The 16,843-nt window shown below is 40.0% G+C and overlaps 1 protein-coding gene across 1 annotated transcript in view; it reads left to right on the top strand.

Moving 5' to 3' along the window:
• The window catches only part of LOC128740442 (dual specificity calcium/calmodulin-dependent 3',5'-cyclic nucleotide phosphodiesterase 1-like), a 167,462-nt gene that overhangs the window by 144,332 nt on the left and 6,287 nt on the right, over nucleotides 1-16,843 (top strand). The window contains exon 6 of the mRNA XM_053835980.1: nucleotides 10,764-11,013. Coding sequence (XP_053691955.1) covers nucleotides 10,764-11,013 — 250 coding nt within the window. The remainder of the gene's footprint in view (nucleotides 1-10,763; nucleotides 11,014-16,843) is intronic.

The following is a 16,843-nucleotide window of genomic DNA, read 5'->3' on the forward strand; positions in this document are numbered from 1 at the left end:
ACTGTGACACTGGTAGCAGCTGTCCCTTAATTTACTAAATGACAGTTTCGAGTATTGTTTACAAGCGTGCACAAGCATTTTGCCAAAACTGAACTTGTTCGTGAACACAATCAACCTGATATAAATAAAGTTTTTGTTTCTCATACAATAGACGCTAAATTAAAACCAACTCTGTCTGCCTTCAAAAACTGTACAAAAAGACTAGTTTAATTGTTTAATGTTAGTGCTTACTTATTAAGAATAATACTTATCTAATTTGTATGTTGTATTTAGTCACAGTGTACCTATTTTCTTTGATGTATTTTCCTTGACCTGATACAAAAGTTTCAAACTAACAGGCTACCGTAAGAAATAAACAAACAAATTACAAATTACAAATACAGGGTGTCGACTCAAATCCAAAAGTAAAATTCCCTGACTTTCCCTGATTTTCCCTGATGCTTCAAATATTTTTCCCTGACCCTCAAAACTCGAATATCAAGCTTATTTGGGCGATTTCTGGCTTAAGTTTTTAACCCTTTAGCATGGCTTATGCGAGCTGCTGAAAACTAAAGCTAGATTTCTACATGATTTAAGAACACATATCAAAGATTCTTAACCTATTTCTTACCAGCGTTTCGAAAACGCCCTCTTCTAGCGAGTCTAGGGACAGTTATGTTTGAGGTATCAACTTGAATCCAAAGAAACAAATATTGAGAAATAATCTAATCGACCTGTTTTTGCACAAAGCTTAGATGTTACATACAACAAAATTACAGCCGTGTAAACATAATAAATCTTGCTAATTTTCAGTCAGCTCAAACTAGTAACTGCCGGTGGCCGGCCGTTCGGTCCGATGACCGTATATGGGTGTTGAGAATTAAGGCAAATTCTTCAACTACAGCTTAATCAACGTATAGTCACCAATAAATCATAAATTTGATGATACTAGGGACGAATTGAACCGCCCAGTTAGCTTCGAGGTACAATGCTGATCTAACAAGCCAGTTGTGTTTGAATCTCGGCTAGCCGGTTTTTGTTAGATAGAATCAGTAGGATGGTTGCACTGACCCCGTAATTTTCCTGTACTCTAACAGCCGGCTGCGAAGTCTGTCGATAAAGAAGGATAATGTCTAGTGACGGTTAATGCTCAAGACTTTGCTTTGCTATGCTAGGGACGAATTCTATGACATGTTCGAAAGGATTTATGGGGTGCGCACGATTTGAAAATTCAAGACTCTAGCTCCCAGATCGATCCTGTTTAACGGTTAATACTTTTTGGAAGTCACAATATACAGTCTTTTCTTAGCGACTTTGACCACTATCTCGTCGTAAGATCCACGCAAGGTTATCGAAATCGGCGAAGGCTCGCACTGAGAGGATGTTGCATTTCAACATCTAGCGGTTTACGGCATATGACGTTGCAGTGGAGTACACCAGCAAGCTTGATCAACGAATCGCAGAACAGCATGACGAAAGGGAATAAGACGTAAGTAGGCTGTGGATGATACGCCATGGCGCCAACAACTACAAGGGAAGTGATAGGCACGACGTGGGGAATACAATCACCCTTATTCTGCGAGTCACGTGACTTAATACGACAATTGTCACGGCGAGTTGAATTGAGTGCTGTCACTTAGGTGACAACCGTGTCACCTAGGTAACAACCCTGTGCCACCTAAGTGACACCGTGTCACTCGCTTTGTCACCTAGGAGACAATTGTCACCTCATTCGCGATGACTCCAAATTAGTTACGTCACTCGCCTCGCAGAATAAGGGTGAGTGTAACAGCTTGTTTGATGTCGAATGCCAGAAAATGACAGATGAGAAGAACCAGGCCAAGAGTCGCATGCTCACTGCGGATCACGTCAGGAACAGAGAAACATGTAAGCTTTCTGCGTATTACGTAACCAGCTGAACCAGTCCCGAAGGTTGCCAACGCAAATTCTACAGAACTTTAATGCTCCCGGTAACCCTTAACGGACATGAATCATGGACACTGAAGGAAGATGATCAATGCTTGGGGCTTCTGAGTGTAAAATGCTGCAATTGGTGAAAACGCTGTAGATCGCGTGTAAATAACAGTCTGTATTCCGGTTTGTGTCTTGATGCCTGCACCGTGAAGTGCGTGAGGCCTGCCATTGCCGATTTCGAGCACTACAGCGAGTGAAGTCTAACAATTGTACGGCGCAAAACAAATAAAAAATTTACGGCAAACTGAAAGATAATCGAATCGCCACTAGACATGTAACAAGTTTTAATTCAACCGATCAATCTGCGTATATTTTACACGAAAATAGATTTGATTCCAAAGTTGATCAACAATATTGCCGGGTAAACAAAATTTCCCTGATTGAATTTCGAAATTCCCTGATATTCCCTGATTTCCCTGATCCAAAAATGAATTCCCTGATATTCCCTGATTTTCCAGGTTTTTCCAGGAAATCGACACCCTGAAATAACTTGTTCTAATGATACTGCGTAGATAGGCATGTGTAAAACCTAAACCATAATGCATGCCGCGTTATAAAAATCCTACGACAAAACAAAGCTGCAGCGATCGGCTACGGTTTTGTATCTTTGGCACCAATTTTTAACACTTCGGTAACACTCGGTATTGCGTACGCTAACGGGTGGCAACTAAAATTTTGGAATTTTTTCGAGGCCCCTATGCACAACAATAAACTAGCTCAGAGAGAAATGAGAGTGTGTATGTGTTAGCCAAGTTTCCTGAAACTACCACATGATGAAGTGGCGCTACAGGCATTTTGCTTTCATTAAGCATCATTCACCGCAGTACGTGGTGTTGACTTTCACGTTTTTCTCGATAAACACCAGTGGAAGCTGGATATGGCCCCCCAAACCATCGCCGACGCGGCGCTCTGGAACCGCGGCATGTTTATGTGGAACGAGGCATGAGCCCACAGCCGATCATTTTGGACATTGTGCGGCTGTTGCAAGATGAAGAGTTTCTCATTAGAAAACACGAACCCCTGACCAGCGTGCCGCGATAGTATCAGTTTTGCTCTGTCCAGCCTCTTCTTCGTTGTAGCCTCCGTTACCCCGTGAACCTTGCGTTTCTTACCAATACCAATACCAGAATGCACATGATGCGCACTTACACAACGATGAAAAGTTGTACTTATTGAGCACCCTGTAATATACTAGCGTAACCGCCACTATAGCACAGACAAACAGGCAAAACTCTTGGAAGAAAAATCAACAAAAATTATCGTACCTCACATTTAGCCTGAACACCAGCACCATCTATGATAGACAGTCCCAAATATCAAATAGCAACAGGAGTATCCCTCAAAGTAGCAGGTACTTTATATGGGGAATTCCCCTTCTTTTGTCAAAAAGCGCCACTTTGACCAAAACGAAGACATTCCCAACTAAGCCCAAATTTCAGATGACAGTTTAATCGGTACGAAGAATGGAAAACGAGTGTTATGTCTGTTTGTCTGTGACTATAGTTTCCCAATAAAAAGGTTCCTTTCTAGACTAAATGATGCATAGGGTGTTTGCAGAGTGCATATGTATTGCAGATCTGTTGGGCAGGCAAAAGTGACAGCTCCATATAAAACACACGGGCTGGAAGAGCAAAATTTTTTAAATGATTTATTTTCTTCATTTAAAACAGAAATTACAAGTTGCTTCATACATATGGCAAGGTAATATATCTGTTTACTAAATAAAAAAATTATTTTCAACAAATAAGCTAAGACGCGGTAGCAATGATCAAAAATGTAACTATGACCTATGTTAGCGGGATAAAATTAAACAAATATCAATAGCCAGCAGTTGCTTTCCGCTAAGAAAGCAATTTATTATGCTAAAACCAATTTTATATTCCGTTACTTTCAACTTGGCCTATGCCGTATACTGCTTCAAAAACAGTATATTTGGGACACCGATTTAACGCGAATTCACCGAAACCCTAGTTACCAAAAGTCAGCATATATTTCAGGGAACATTTGTCGGTTACTTTGACTATTAGTTGCTTTAAAATGATAAATAATTTTAGAAAAAATGATAATTTTATCCAGCACGTTTTTGCTGCTTCGAATAGGAAAATATGCAATGTGTGCCCAACAGACGTCTTGCATGTGTGTGTAGCAAAAGCCCTATAAACCGACAACAGTTTACCTCTTGGTGCTAGCACAGACAAACAGACATAACACTCGTTTTCCATTCTTCGTATCGATAAAAAGTGGTGCTTTTTGACGAAAGAAGAGGAATTCCCCATAAAAAATAATTGCTACTTCGAGGGATACCCATGTATATAATTTTTGTTGATTTTTCTTCCAAAAGTTACGTCTGTTTGTCTGTGGTGCTAGTATATATGGACTATAAACATTACGCTAGTGCCAGAAGCTGGCTGTTGAGTTTATTATATAGAATTTTTACGCCTTTGCCGACATTATATCTATAATTTTTCAACCAATTTGACATACATTGTCTCTATGTCGGGACCTTCTGCTTGGATGTCTGTTCTCTGTGGTGATATTGTCAACCATATCTTTTTTCACCACTTTTCCATATCAGATGGTGTTTCGATTGTTTTGCCACACTTCTTCAATTTACGCTTGGCAATTACCCAATATTTTTCGATAGGATGAAAATCTGGACAATTTGATGGACTCTGCTTGCATCATTTTACGACATCTTGGCAGCTGGCTAAGTCGGACAAGAACTTTACGGGACCTACGTGTGATTGGAAAGAAGCGGCCAAATACTAACTGGAATAAACTTTACTCTATTATCAGGAAGCATCGCCATCATCACACGAAAATGGGTGTAATGTCATGTCTCGAGTTTCTTTTAACATAAGAAATAAACGAAATATGAAACGAATCTACTAAACCATAAAGTCATTCTGAACGGCATCATTTGTTTTTACTACCGAGCAACGATCATCAAACAGAGATTATTAAACATATATATTCTTGAGAATACATACATGCCACAGTTGCAGCCATAACCGGCAAACGACCAACAACGATGCGAGCAGTCGGACATTTTCGAAATTGGGTGAAATTAATTCCCCCCTGCCAATGCAGAGTCGACATTAGTTCACCCATTTTTCGAATCAGGACACACGACATTTATTGCAATTATATACGTATTCTCTCATGCAGACACTCCAACAAATTACATTAGGATGACAGTGAAAATAATCACTTCAAAGTTTAAAGAAATGTCTGTCTACAACATTACAACTCAATCGATGACAGTAGTGAAAATCGTAGTCAGAGTTGGTAAAAAGTTAAACCTAGTTCTCAATGCCCAATGGCTAAAAATTCACGTAGCGACCAAATCTTTCGCTATTCTCAAAAAAAGATCCATAGTTTTCATGAGAACTACAGTAACAATTAAAAACAGAGGTTGTCTCCATGTTAAAAATGCAACCCAGATATCCGATAAGCACTAACATAAGCTGCAAATCAATCGCTTATTGGCATTATCTGGCATGTCATACTACACGTTGCTGTTTATCAGTTTTTTGAATGCATGACTGTTTTACATTGGCATTAAGAATTTTATTTAAATTGTTATTGTCGGCAATCAGCTGCAAGTAAGCATTTTCAGCACTATAAGAGAGTTAGCAGTAAAGTAGCCGTATATTATTCCAAAGTAGTTTTAAAGCAGCATTTAAAGTGACTTAAATGCTTACTAGCTTGCATTTGAATTGCATTAGTTATGTTTATTGGTTACTTGAGCTTTAAGAAAGTTGTGGAAATTATGCACGACATTTCTTATTTGTGAACTTGTGTTTGTGGACTAATAATTTCTGTCACATGTACCGTTTCATATGACCTTCTATCTTTCTCGAGGCTTTTTTAATTTCACTCTACATGTCATAAACCACTCCGATTATTTCACTACGAGCACGTGTCGGGAAAAAAGTGTTTCCTCGGTTTATCCGAGAGTTCGCCAGCTGGGCAGAAACAAATGCATCACTTTCCATAATGTAGGTACACAAAAGCTCACAGCATGTAGGTATTATACAATGTGGCAAACCGTAAGAGCACTGCAAATTATAGTACAACATTCGAAAAAGAGACACTTGAAATCTGTTGATATGCATATTTGCATACATTGTAGGTTTTATAATTCTTGAACACGGCTATGGTTCCGTTTCCGTTAGCAGCAGCATGCATACAACAAGTGCCCATTATTCGGATGTTTTATTCATTTTAATTTCGCGTGTCATGCTACTACTGCTTTTGCATAATTTTTATCTAGGGTAAATCCTATATATTATAATGACACATTTACACAGCTTTTAATTTTATTTAATTAAAATATGAAGGGAAGAGTTTTAAATGATTTTTTGAATTTATATTTCTAAAACGCTAATTTACAACATTGAACAAATCCGTAAAAAATATCAAAGGAACGTTGTTTATAAATTTCACAAAAAATCGTTAAGTTTAGTAATATGAAAAATGTTTTTGTGCTCCATTTCATGAACGGAACTGTTCTCACTTTATTCTTTCCATCTATCAGTACACAATAAATATATATTCTAAGACAAAAACTTTTATTTTAAGTGTAAAACCTACTGTTACAATCAGAAAATTCACGTTGCCGCGTGTTTGAACCTAAAATATGTTACTATATTACAAGTTTAAAAGTTTAATTATTTTCTCAACAAACAGTTCAACTACCCTCGGCATATCATATCAATAAAATTTGAAAGCGACGCAGTAGGGCACGATTACACAGACCAAAATATATTGGATTTTCAAGTCTTTGAGCATGCCGTCGACAGCCAGCTGCTTAGCTGAAAAATCCTCCCAGATCGATTATGCATTCTGCATATATTAGCATACGATATTTCCCGCTATTGAAGAAAAAGTGCAATATCATTCATGTTTCTCGTCTGCTTAAAAACACACCATGGTGCGGAAATTTGTTGGAAGAAGCAGCTAAAATGAATTCGCTTTCACGACCAGGAAGATTTATTCGCGTTAAAATTCTTCGAAGCAGTTGAAAACATTTTCAATCAGCCAATCATCAACAATCATCTGCTTATTTCATTTTACCTGTCGTAGCCATGAACCAACCAAAGAAAAAGCTCTAATATTTCATCTTTATTCAAAACTTCAATCTGTCAGATAATCCATTCACAACTAGGTTCCAAAGACAGTGAAAGTTTTAATAAACCTTATTAGCATTGGAAATGAGTTGGCCTCTTTTCCATTATTGCCAGGCAAACACTTTCGAATCTTCAAGTCATAACTTTTGATTATTGGAAGATAAAATTTTTGTTCAGGGAAAACACCTTAGTCAAGCTTTATTCCTGTGCTAGAAAAATCATGGCAATCGCAATATCATCAATAGATGGATGCTTACCAGGTGAGTTTTTCACCACCGGAGTAAATTTTGTGGAAAGTAGTTTCTAAATGGTATTTTTCCTTGGCTCCTTAGAAATTTTGCAGTTTCATACAAAAAAATTGAAAAACTCAATTTCTGAGTATTGTTTTTCCCAAACTCTCGCATTCATGTCCTGGCGTACAGAGAGGAAATGTTGCGTTCATAATTTCACGCACGGGAAAAGGATCATCATATAATACCTATATGGGTTTCGAAGAAAGGTGATAGCCAAGCACGTCACCTGTAACGTAAACAACGAAACCATCATCATAAGTAAGTTCTAGCATTATAGGGGGATGCCACCAAAAGACAACATGCTAGATTCTGCTACTGCTTACTGGATCGAAACTGGATGTGCGTTTAATTATGTTTGTTTTCCGTGTCAGCTTTCTACCCCCACGTGGGGTCGACTGAATCAACTGAAAAGGATGGAAATGAACATTTTCCAATCAACTGAGTCGTCTACTAATTTCCGCATTCCGCGAACACAAACAACCGTTGGCTCTCATCCTGATGGGTGACTTAGTTGCGGTGTTAGAAGAGATTCACATGTTTAATGCTTCGAAAAGGATGAAGTAAACCGAAGCCATCTAGATACGATAAACGATTGATTGATGAAGAATCAAAGTGCACTTGAGACATTTCCATTGATGAAGTTTTCAATAGTTTAAAAATAGATTCCACAGAAAGAATTATAGGACACATTTTTTATGAAATGGCATGTAACTATAATAATCAATCAAACCGCTTTCAAAGGTAATCTTGCTTATAAAACAATAAAAACTAATTTTCTCTAGTAATGTTATACTTTTTTTCGGATGAGTAAATATATGATGCAAACAATGATTAATTGGATAAATTGGAAAGTTTCGATAAATATATCACAAATAATGAGTAAGGGTAGGTCGAACTCGAACCCAAAATTCTTGATTGACGGTCAAGTGTGATTCCATTACACCACAGCACTACTCTACTACTAGATAGTCTAATTCTAGTTTTGTTGCGCTAGAAGAGTGGCGCGGTGGTGAATTGGAATCACATTTGACCGGCAATCGAGAGTTGCCAATTAATCATTTTGCGCATCATACTCTTATTTCAGCATCTTTGGCTCGAGTAGCACGTTGCTCACACTCTTCTCATACTCATATTCGTATTTACTCTTCCCAAAAAAGAAAAGTTTACGTGATAACTACGATAGAGTCGTATAAAAAGAGGAAATTTAGGCGTTATCATATTTTGACTCACTGAAACTGTTCATGAAAAGATAATTAATGCTTCCGTTTATTTTATTTGGTGAACTATAAAATCATAATGAATTAGCGAAGAAATTCTTCATGAAGCTATTACTCCCTTGAAGTGGCATTCACCGTAGCAAACATTTTTTCGAGTGGTGCTAAAAAACAAATAAAAATTTGCACTCACTTTGCTTTTCAAAGAGCATTGCAATTTTTACCCTTCCAGCACGAGAAACATATTTCGTCGAAAATATATCGAATCAGCGCACACATCCGGCCAATTTATTGCCGCTTTGAACACATGACTTCTGTATTCCTGTTTTTTTATTCAAACACAAAGCAATAAACGGATACTGTGGTGTCATGCTGCTTCCATCAAAATCGAAATTAAACGACGCCTGTTATTACCAGTGGAAACTCGGATTTTCAGCTGGTGTCAACATTCAAAGGAAAATCGAACGGAAATTATATGCATCATTGCAGAAACATTTTCCAAAACAGCTGATTCAATGCTCAGTTTTCATTGATAATTTATTTCAAATGTAGATGAATAAGAGCAGACAATCACACATGCTTCGCTTGTCATTATAAAATTTTATATAAATGTTCAATATCGACTATTGATCAAATATTCCATCAAAAAATGCTTTGTGCAAAACTGTAAATCCCTCTCTGACAATAAAATCAATCGATCAATCAATACATTTCGCAAATTCAAATCGGTTACCGAATTTGATGTCGGGCACTCCATCAAAAGGATAACTGAATGCTCGGTGTAGATTTTTCTTCTCCTCAACTACAGACGGCTGGCTGTCTGGAGAAAAGACATCGACTCTCAAATAGAATTTCCAACATAAAAGCAAATCTTCCAAGCTAAAATCCCGCAGGGTTGTATGAAACCTGCTTTATCGTAACCGGTAAAGTATTATTCTATTTTTCTGAAATCCTTCCTTTTTGGCACAATAAACGCAGATATACGACACTTCCGAAACCGGCACCTGACGCTCACGACAATGAACGGAAGCTCGAAAAACTAAATATAGATAAAAGGTAAGCTTTAATCATTTCGCAGGACAGAGGAGATTTATTACATGGCAACCAAGACATTCTTAAATAAAAGTTTAAAAACTTAATGTGTATCATCATCAACTTAAATTTACGAAGATAAAAACCATTAAGGGAAATTTCAAGGTCGAAGTCATGCAAAATCGTGACATCTCCGTATAGTAAATAGTTGAAGGATAAACAATGTATTTCTATATGCCTTCGTAAGCCTTTGTGTAGAGCGTAGGTTTTGAATATGCTAATTAATTATTGAAATGCCGAAACCTACGCTCAGATAGAGCAGCACTTTGTGTGTTCACTCCATTAGAAAAGCTTTGTGAAAATCAATTAGAGCGATTTTATCGCCACCCGAAACACTTAATTTCTAGACACCAAAAAAAACGAGCGCAAACGTAGACTTGGATTAAGCTAAAACAATATTTTCGTCGCTAGATAGTAGATTTCACATCAAGATAGATCGCACCGTAGCACGCTAGGTAAAACACAAACTCGGTAAATCCTTTTTCGTTGTTCCCTTAACCCTTTGTTTGTTTTCTAAATATATTTATAACAGTAACTGCTATTTTTAAAACTCCCACTCCAAGCATCCAGTCCGTTTGGAAACTACTATTCATTATTCTGCCCGCTTTTTTACGATCGCACTTTAATAGTTTAAGTACCAACCAATAAATTGAAACCATTCATGCCGGGTGGACATTTTTCATTATCTCTACCAGCGATAGCGTCAAATAGCTGCTGTGGTCTAACTTTAACCATTTGGGAATGAAAACTTATACTAAGCACAGCACAGAAAAAGTACTAAGCTCTAAGCTCGGCGAATAGCGCGTGTAGTACTGGAATGCAAACTTTTTTATAAAATAATAATTAATAATCCCCGCCATTGTTTGTCGTTTCTAAGTTTAATTTTTATTTCACTTTCTCAAAGTACTGTTGACCGTTTTGTTTCAACTGATTTTAGTTTAGCTACCCCGTTCCGCCAACCTCAACTCGTTTTGCTAGCTGTGAGAAAACTTTTGCTAATTCAAACTTTTTCATCTCTTTCTCTCTGCAAAATTGAAATTCAAAAAATTCCCGCACACCGTCACGCCATCACTAATCAGGCGCCTGGCCGATGAAGACGACGAACTGTCCGAGGTGCAGCCCGATGCCGTTCCACCGGAGGTACGGGAATGGTTGGCATCGACCTTTACCCGGCAGCTCGCCACTACCCGGAAGCGGTCGGATGAGAAGCCTAAATTCCGCTCGGTGGCACACGCGATCCGGGCGGGTATTTTCGTCGATCGAATCTACCGGCGCATTTCCAGCACGGCGCTGATGCAGTTCCCGCCCGAGGTGGTCAAGGTGCTGAAGGTGAGTAACCGTGTTGCTTTCGATCTGTTAATTTTAGTGGCAGTCCATAAGATTTTGACATTTATCGATAGATTGAGATACTTATATAAAACCTTTTAGCCTGAAAGAACCTCTTCCTGTGTTACTGATTCCTGGTCGAGCCGTCTAGCACGTTGGGTTCCTCTATTCCTGGTGCCGGTGGAGTTCCTGAAAAGAACGGATTTCACTGCACAGTCGTCCGGCATCCGTAGTCTGTGCACGTATGTCGTCCGTAAGCAAAGTTACTGTCTCAGGTTCGTAGAGGACTACCGCTCTGATTAGCGTTTTGAACATCGTCAGCTTTGTGCGGCGGCGTATGCTCCTTGATCAAAGCGTCTTGCGGAGGGCAAAGTAGGCTCGATTTCCAGCTTGAATGCGTCGTTGGATCTCCTTACTCGTATTATTATCGGCGGTAACCAGAGATCCCAAATATACGAACTCATCAACCACTTCCAGCTCATCGCCGTTAACAGTCACTGTCCGTGGGAGGCAAACGTTACTTTCTCTGGAGCCTCTTCCTACCATAAATTTGGTTTCCGACGCATTGATTTGTAACCCTATCCTCCTACCCTCCGTTTTTAGTCTGGCATAGATTGCCTCCGCCGTCCCAAGGTTTCTAGTAATGATGTCGAGGTCGTCTGCGAAGACTAAGAGTTGGCTACTCTTACTGAAGATCGTTCCTCTCGTTTCGATGCTCGCTCGCCGGATCACACCTTCAATAGCGATATTGGATAACATACATCCTCTTGCCGCCACCCTCTGCTTAATTCGAAAGGACTCGAGAGTGTCCCCGAAACGCGCACGTAGCACATCACTCGCTCCAGAGTAGCTTTGATCAGCCGCGTCAGTTTATCCGGAAATCCGTACTCATGCATTATCTGCCATAGCTGTTCTCGTTCAACTGTATCGTATGCTGCTCTGAAATCTATGAAAATATGATGCGTGGGCACGTTGTACGTTGTGCTCACAGATGGCATTGTTGTCCTCTGTTGCAGGTCACTTACTTACTTATCCTAGTGCAAAGTCCCTTAGGATTTTACCTGCATAAACATGTTTCGCCAAGAAACTCGGTCAATGGCTGTCCGTCTCCAATTTTTCGACAATCCTACATTTTCCGGGTCTTGCTCGAACAAGGGGGTCTAACCATCGAGCACGCTGCGCACCCTTGCGTCTAGTACCAACCGGATTCGAGACGAACACCATTTTTGCGGGGTTGTTATCTGGCTGCGGCAGTTAGTGGCTCATTCTTCCCCTGCTAACAGATATTTGGTTTTAGACGTATTCACTACTAATCCGACCTTCACTGCTTCACGTTTGATTGAGTTTGAGTTTGATATACTGCTCAGCAACCGCCTGGAACGTCCTTCCGACAATGTTCACGTCGTAACAGATAAATTGGCTAGATTTATTAAAGACCATGACCCGTATGTTAAAACCCGCACGTTTCATAACATCTTCTAGCGCGATGCTGAACAGGAGACAGGAAATAGCGTCGCCTTGTCGAAGTCCCCTGCATGTTTTAAACGGGCTTGATAACGCGCCCGATATCCACACACAACACCGTACACCATCCATCGTGACCTTAATCTGTGTGGTCAGCTTCCGGAGAAAGCCATTTTCGTCCCACGAATCTACTTGTTAGCGGCGATAGACGGCGAAAGATGATCTGAGAAAGCACTTTGTAGGCGATGTTTAAAATGGTAATCCCTCGATAGTTCTCACACTCCAACTTGTCGCCTTTCTTGTATAATATTGGACATATTACTCCCTCCTTTCACTCCTCCGGTAGATGTTCCCAGATCCTGACTATCAGCCAGTGCAGACAGGTAGTCAACCTATCCGGGGCAATCTAAATAAGCTCCGCTGCGATGCCATTTTTGCTAGCTGCCTTGTTGTTTTTGAGCTGCTTGATGGTTTCGACCACTTCACTTATTGTGGGAATCGGCACATCATCATCATTCGTCATACTGATGTAGTCATTTTCTGTGCTGTCTTGGTATTCCATCTCCGCGCCATTGCTCATTGTAGTACTGCTTCCACCTGTCGATTCGTCATCCGTTCATCCGTCAAGATCTCTCCGTTTGTATCCCGACGTGTTTAAGCTCGCGGCACAAAACCTTTGCGGGATACGTTCATTTTCTTGTAGAATCTACGCGTTACACGTCCTCGCACTCCATTTCTTCCAAACGGTGCTTCTTATCCCGGAAAAACTAGCTTTGCTGTCTTCGTTTCTGCCTATATCGTTCCACGGTTTGACGGGCCCGCTGCTGCAGCATCAACGCCCGCGCTACATTCTTTTCGTCTAACAACTTCTGACATTTTCCGTCGAACCAGTCGTTACGTCGAATCGTTTCAGGCGAACCCAATGGCACCTACCGCTGCGCTTTTGATGGCTGCTTTAACGCTATCCCAACAGTCCTTGAGAGGGGCTTCGTTAAGTTCTCCTTACTCGGCCGTGCAGCCTCAAGGCATTGCGCGTACTCAATAGCGACATAAGGTAATTGGAGTCTTACCGGGCGACGATACTGAATGTTGATAACAAAGGAAAGTTTCTGGCGCACTTTAACCATCAAAAGTTAGTGGACATAATGAATGTTTGTGCCACGATAGGTTCTAACGTCGATGATATCCGAGTGCCTTCCATCAATCAAAACATAGTCGATTTACGAGTCTGTCTGTTGTGGTCTCGAAGTGTAGCGATATGGAAGACTGTGCCGGAAGTAGGTCAATGAGAGTGCAAGTTTCATACGTAAGCGGGAGTGCGCTGAACTTTCCAATTAACTGTCTGAATTTCTCCTCCTGGTCAACCTGAGCGTTAAGGTCTCCGAAGATGATTTTGACGTCATGTCTTGGGCAGACTTTCTAGATGCAGGCGATGCACGTTGATAATGCTAATGCTGAAGAAACTGCCTCTAATGCTCAACTTGCACATACGGTTATCGATTGGCCACCACCCAATCACGCCCTTTTGCATCTCGTCCATCACGATAAAAGCTGTACTCAGCTCATGTGTATGTATTCCCGCAGCTCTGGTAAATGGTATATGCATTTCTATACTAATGTTATGTACCGTAGACCCCAGCATACCTCTTACAGCGCTACAATGTCGAACTTGCGAGCCCTCAGTAAGTCGAAAAGGATGTGGCTCCTTCGCAGAAAATTAAGAGTGCAAGTCTCTCAATGTTCCATGTTCCAAGCTTCCAATCGTTAGCCCTATTTTCGTTGTCTTGGTCTATGCCGATTGTTCTGGCCCCTATTTACATTGTTTGTTTCCTGTACTACCGTGTACCCCCGTTGGTATGACCTTCTTTAATCTGAACATTTTTAATCTGTACCCCGGTGGTATGAATGCGTTCACATTAAAAACCGATCAAGCGTCACACACAATTGACGTAAAAGTTGACCGAGTAAATTGAAAAAAAGCAAAAAAACTTAATGCGTTTCCTCTTGCTCAAGAGCTTTGGCAATATAGCTCATATGGAACTTACCTTCCGCTAGCACTCAAAATAGACCATTTTAGTCGAAACTGCCGAGTCAATTGCCTCTTCTACAAACCGGACGTTTAGAATTCGCGCATGTTTGAAATGCTTTCAAAACGTTTGTTTTCGTCAAATCAAAACAACAAATTCATAGGGTGCGCGTCTTGCGCGTATATGAAAATGAATAGAGTTACCAAATATTCAGATTAAAGATGAACTCGTCCAATCTGAACGAGGTGTTTTTCATATTAGCGGGGGTTGAGTGTAGTATGTTTTATGGATGGCTTGTAAGGCCTGCACCAATCCCCTATGTCGTCGGGGAATCATCATGACAGTACTGTTTAGCATCCCACACGAGGACGATGATTCTCTCTTCTTTGTCAGCATACGCCCCTAATTTCCACTGGGGTTGGTTATCCAATCTTCGCTAAGATTGCTCGTAGCCCGACTGAAATCACGAGAATATGAGTTGCTGGATAACAGGCTGAGAACTACTATGAAGTTTGTTTTATGCATTATCCAGCCAGCCAGTCAGCCAGTTTAACATCAATGACATACAGCTTTAAAATGGACCAGCGCCTCTGTGGTTCAAAGGTACACGGGTACCAGTGAGCGACACGCCCTGGCAGGTGTTGTGGGTTCAAATCCGGTTATAATCTCTGATTACAGCTTGGTTCGACCCATGCACCTTCCAGCATTGGACAAAAGATAGGAGTCACAACGACAACTTGTTAAACATAGCTACATATTACCCCCCCCCCCCCTTCCTTTCCACCCTTCCCCTTCATTCCCGGAAAAAAAATCCTTCTTCATTACTTTCCCTTACCGTCCCTTCATCAATTGTAGAATCGTTTAAAAAAAAAATATTAATATATGCCTGCCCGCATTTCAAGGTCATGACTAAAGTCACGAGTTTGGTCAATTATCCTTTCTTGTAAACAGGGCATAGAACCCCATCTTTCCACTCCCCGGTAGTCGTTTCGTATTCCAAATCTTAACAATCACAACCAATTAATGCAAACAGTTGGCTGGCTTATATATCCGGACCAATGTGTTCCGCTCCAATGCTAGGCTTTCCTCCTACTCTATTCTTCTTCAGCTGCTAGACAACTTATTTAACTACGCTTATCGATGGGGCATCTCTCTGATGCATGCTACACCATTGAAGTCGCTTCCTTCACTATTACGGTTCCACTCAGTGTTCGTAGTATTGCTACTTGTACCACTTGATCTGTGGCTGTTTTAGTGGTACTCCAAATGGATCCTCAGTTTCATCCAGCTTGCCGTCTTCCGCAGTTTCAGCGTTGTTTCAAGCAATAACGCTTTGCTTTGGGCGACATTTGGTTACTTCAGTCGCGTTAGATTATTGTCCACAATAATACCTTGTGGGGGTGCATGGAAAGCTCCGAGGTAGCCAATTCATATATTTTTGGATAGAACTAAGTGTAAACTCGATTATCTGAACGATCTCAGGCAAAATTATAACCAACTTATAATCGTGTGGTACATTCATATTGCACCGAGATGATGTATCTATGCATACTGTCGATAATTGTAAGCGGTGGGTGCCATACAAGTGTCCTAGCGTTATCAAAACATCAGCACTCAGTCCAGGTTTGAACCCCATTGAACATCTTTTGAGATAATTTCGAAATTATAATGAGAAATAATACGATTTCTAATCAAAATGCCTTTAACCAAGCTCTTGTAAGAAAATGGTCAGCAATTCATACTGAGAATATTTAAGAAATTGGTTAATTTTATCCCAAACAGATTGAAACAGGTCATCTAGGTGCCTTAAAAACGGAAAGCGTTTTCCCTAAAAATTGCCATGCATCTAAATATACTTTAGTTAAACATTGTTTTAACATTGCAAAAATACTGAGCAATATTGTTAAAAGAAAAATATATGCGCTGCTGTGTCCAAATACTTTTTTGACCGACTTATCCATCGACGATATATCCATCATACCAGTCTGAAACTTGATGAATAAGAAATCATCTGTATTTTATGAAATAAAGTATTAAACAACCAACGGTTTAGAGTGACTACACATCTCTGCCAAGTATTAGTATTCAATTATTGTATTGGATGTAAAATTTTGATTTCCGGTCTCCATACTGAATCACACGCTTCAAATATTCACAGTCAGTTTTTAGCGCTTTTTAAATGAGTCACCATCCTGCTCGTCAAATCAATTTTAAATTCAAATTACAGTTTTCCGCCTATCGGCGGGATCGAAAATCTATTATCAGCAGCAGCTCGCTCAGCTATAAGGCTATAACACAAATTGCCAATGGAGCAATAGCCTATAAATAAAGCATAATTAAAA

This window comes from Sabethes cyaneus, chromosome 3 (assembly GCF_943734655.1).
Source record: "Sabethes cyaneus chromosome 3, idSabCyanKW18_F2, whole genome shotgun sequence".
In the NCBI taxonomy this organism is placed as follows: Eukaryota; Metazoa; Arthropoda; class Insecta; order Diptera; family Culicidae; genus Sabethes; species Sabethes cyaneus.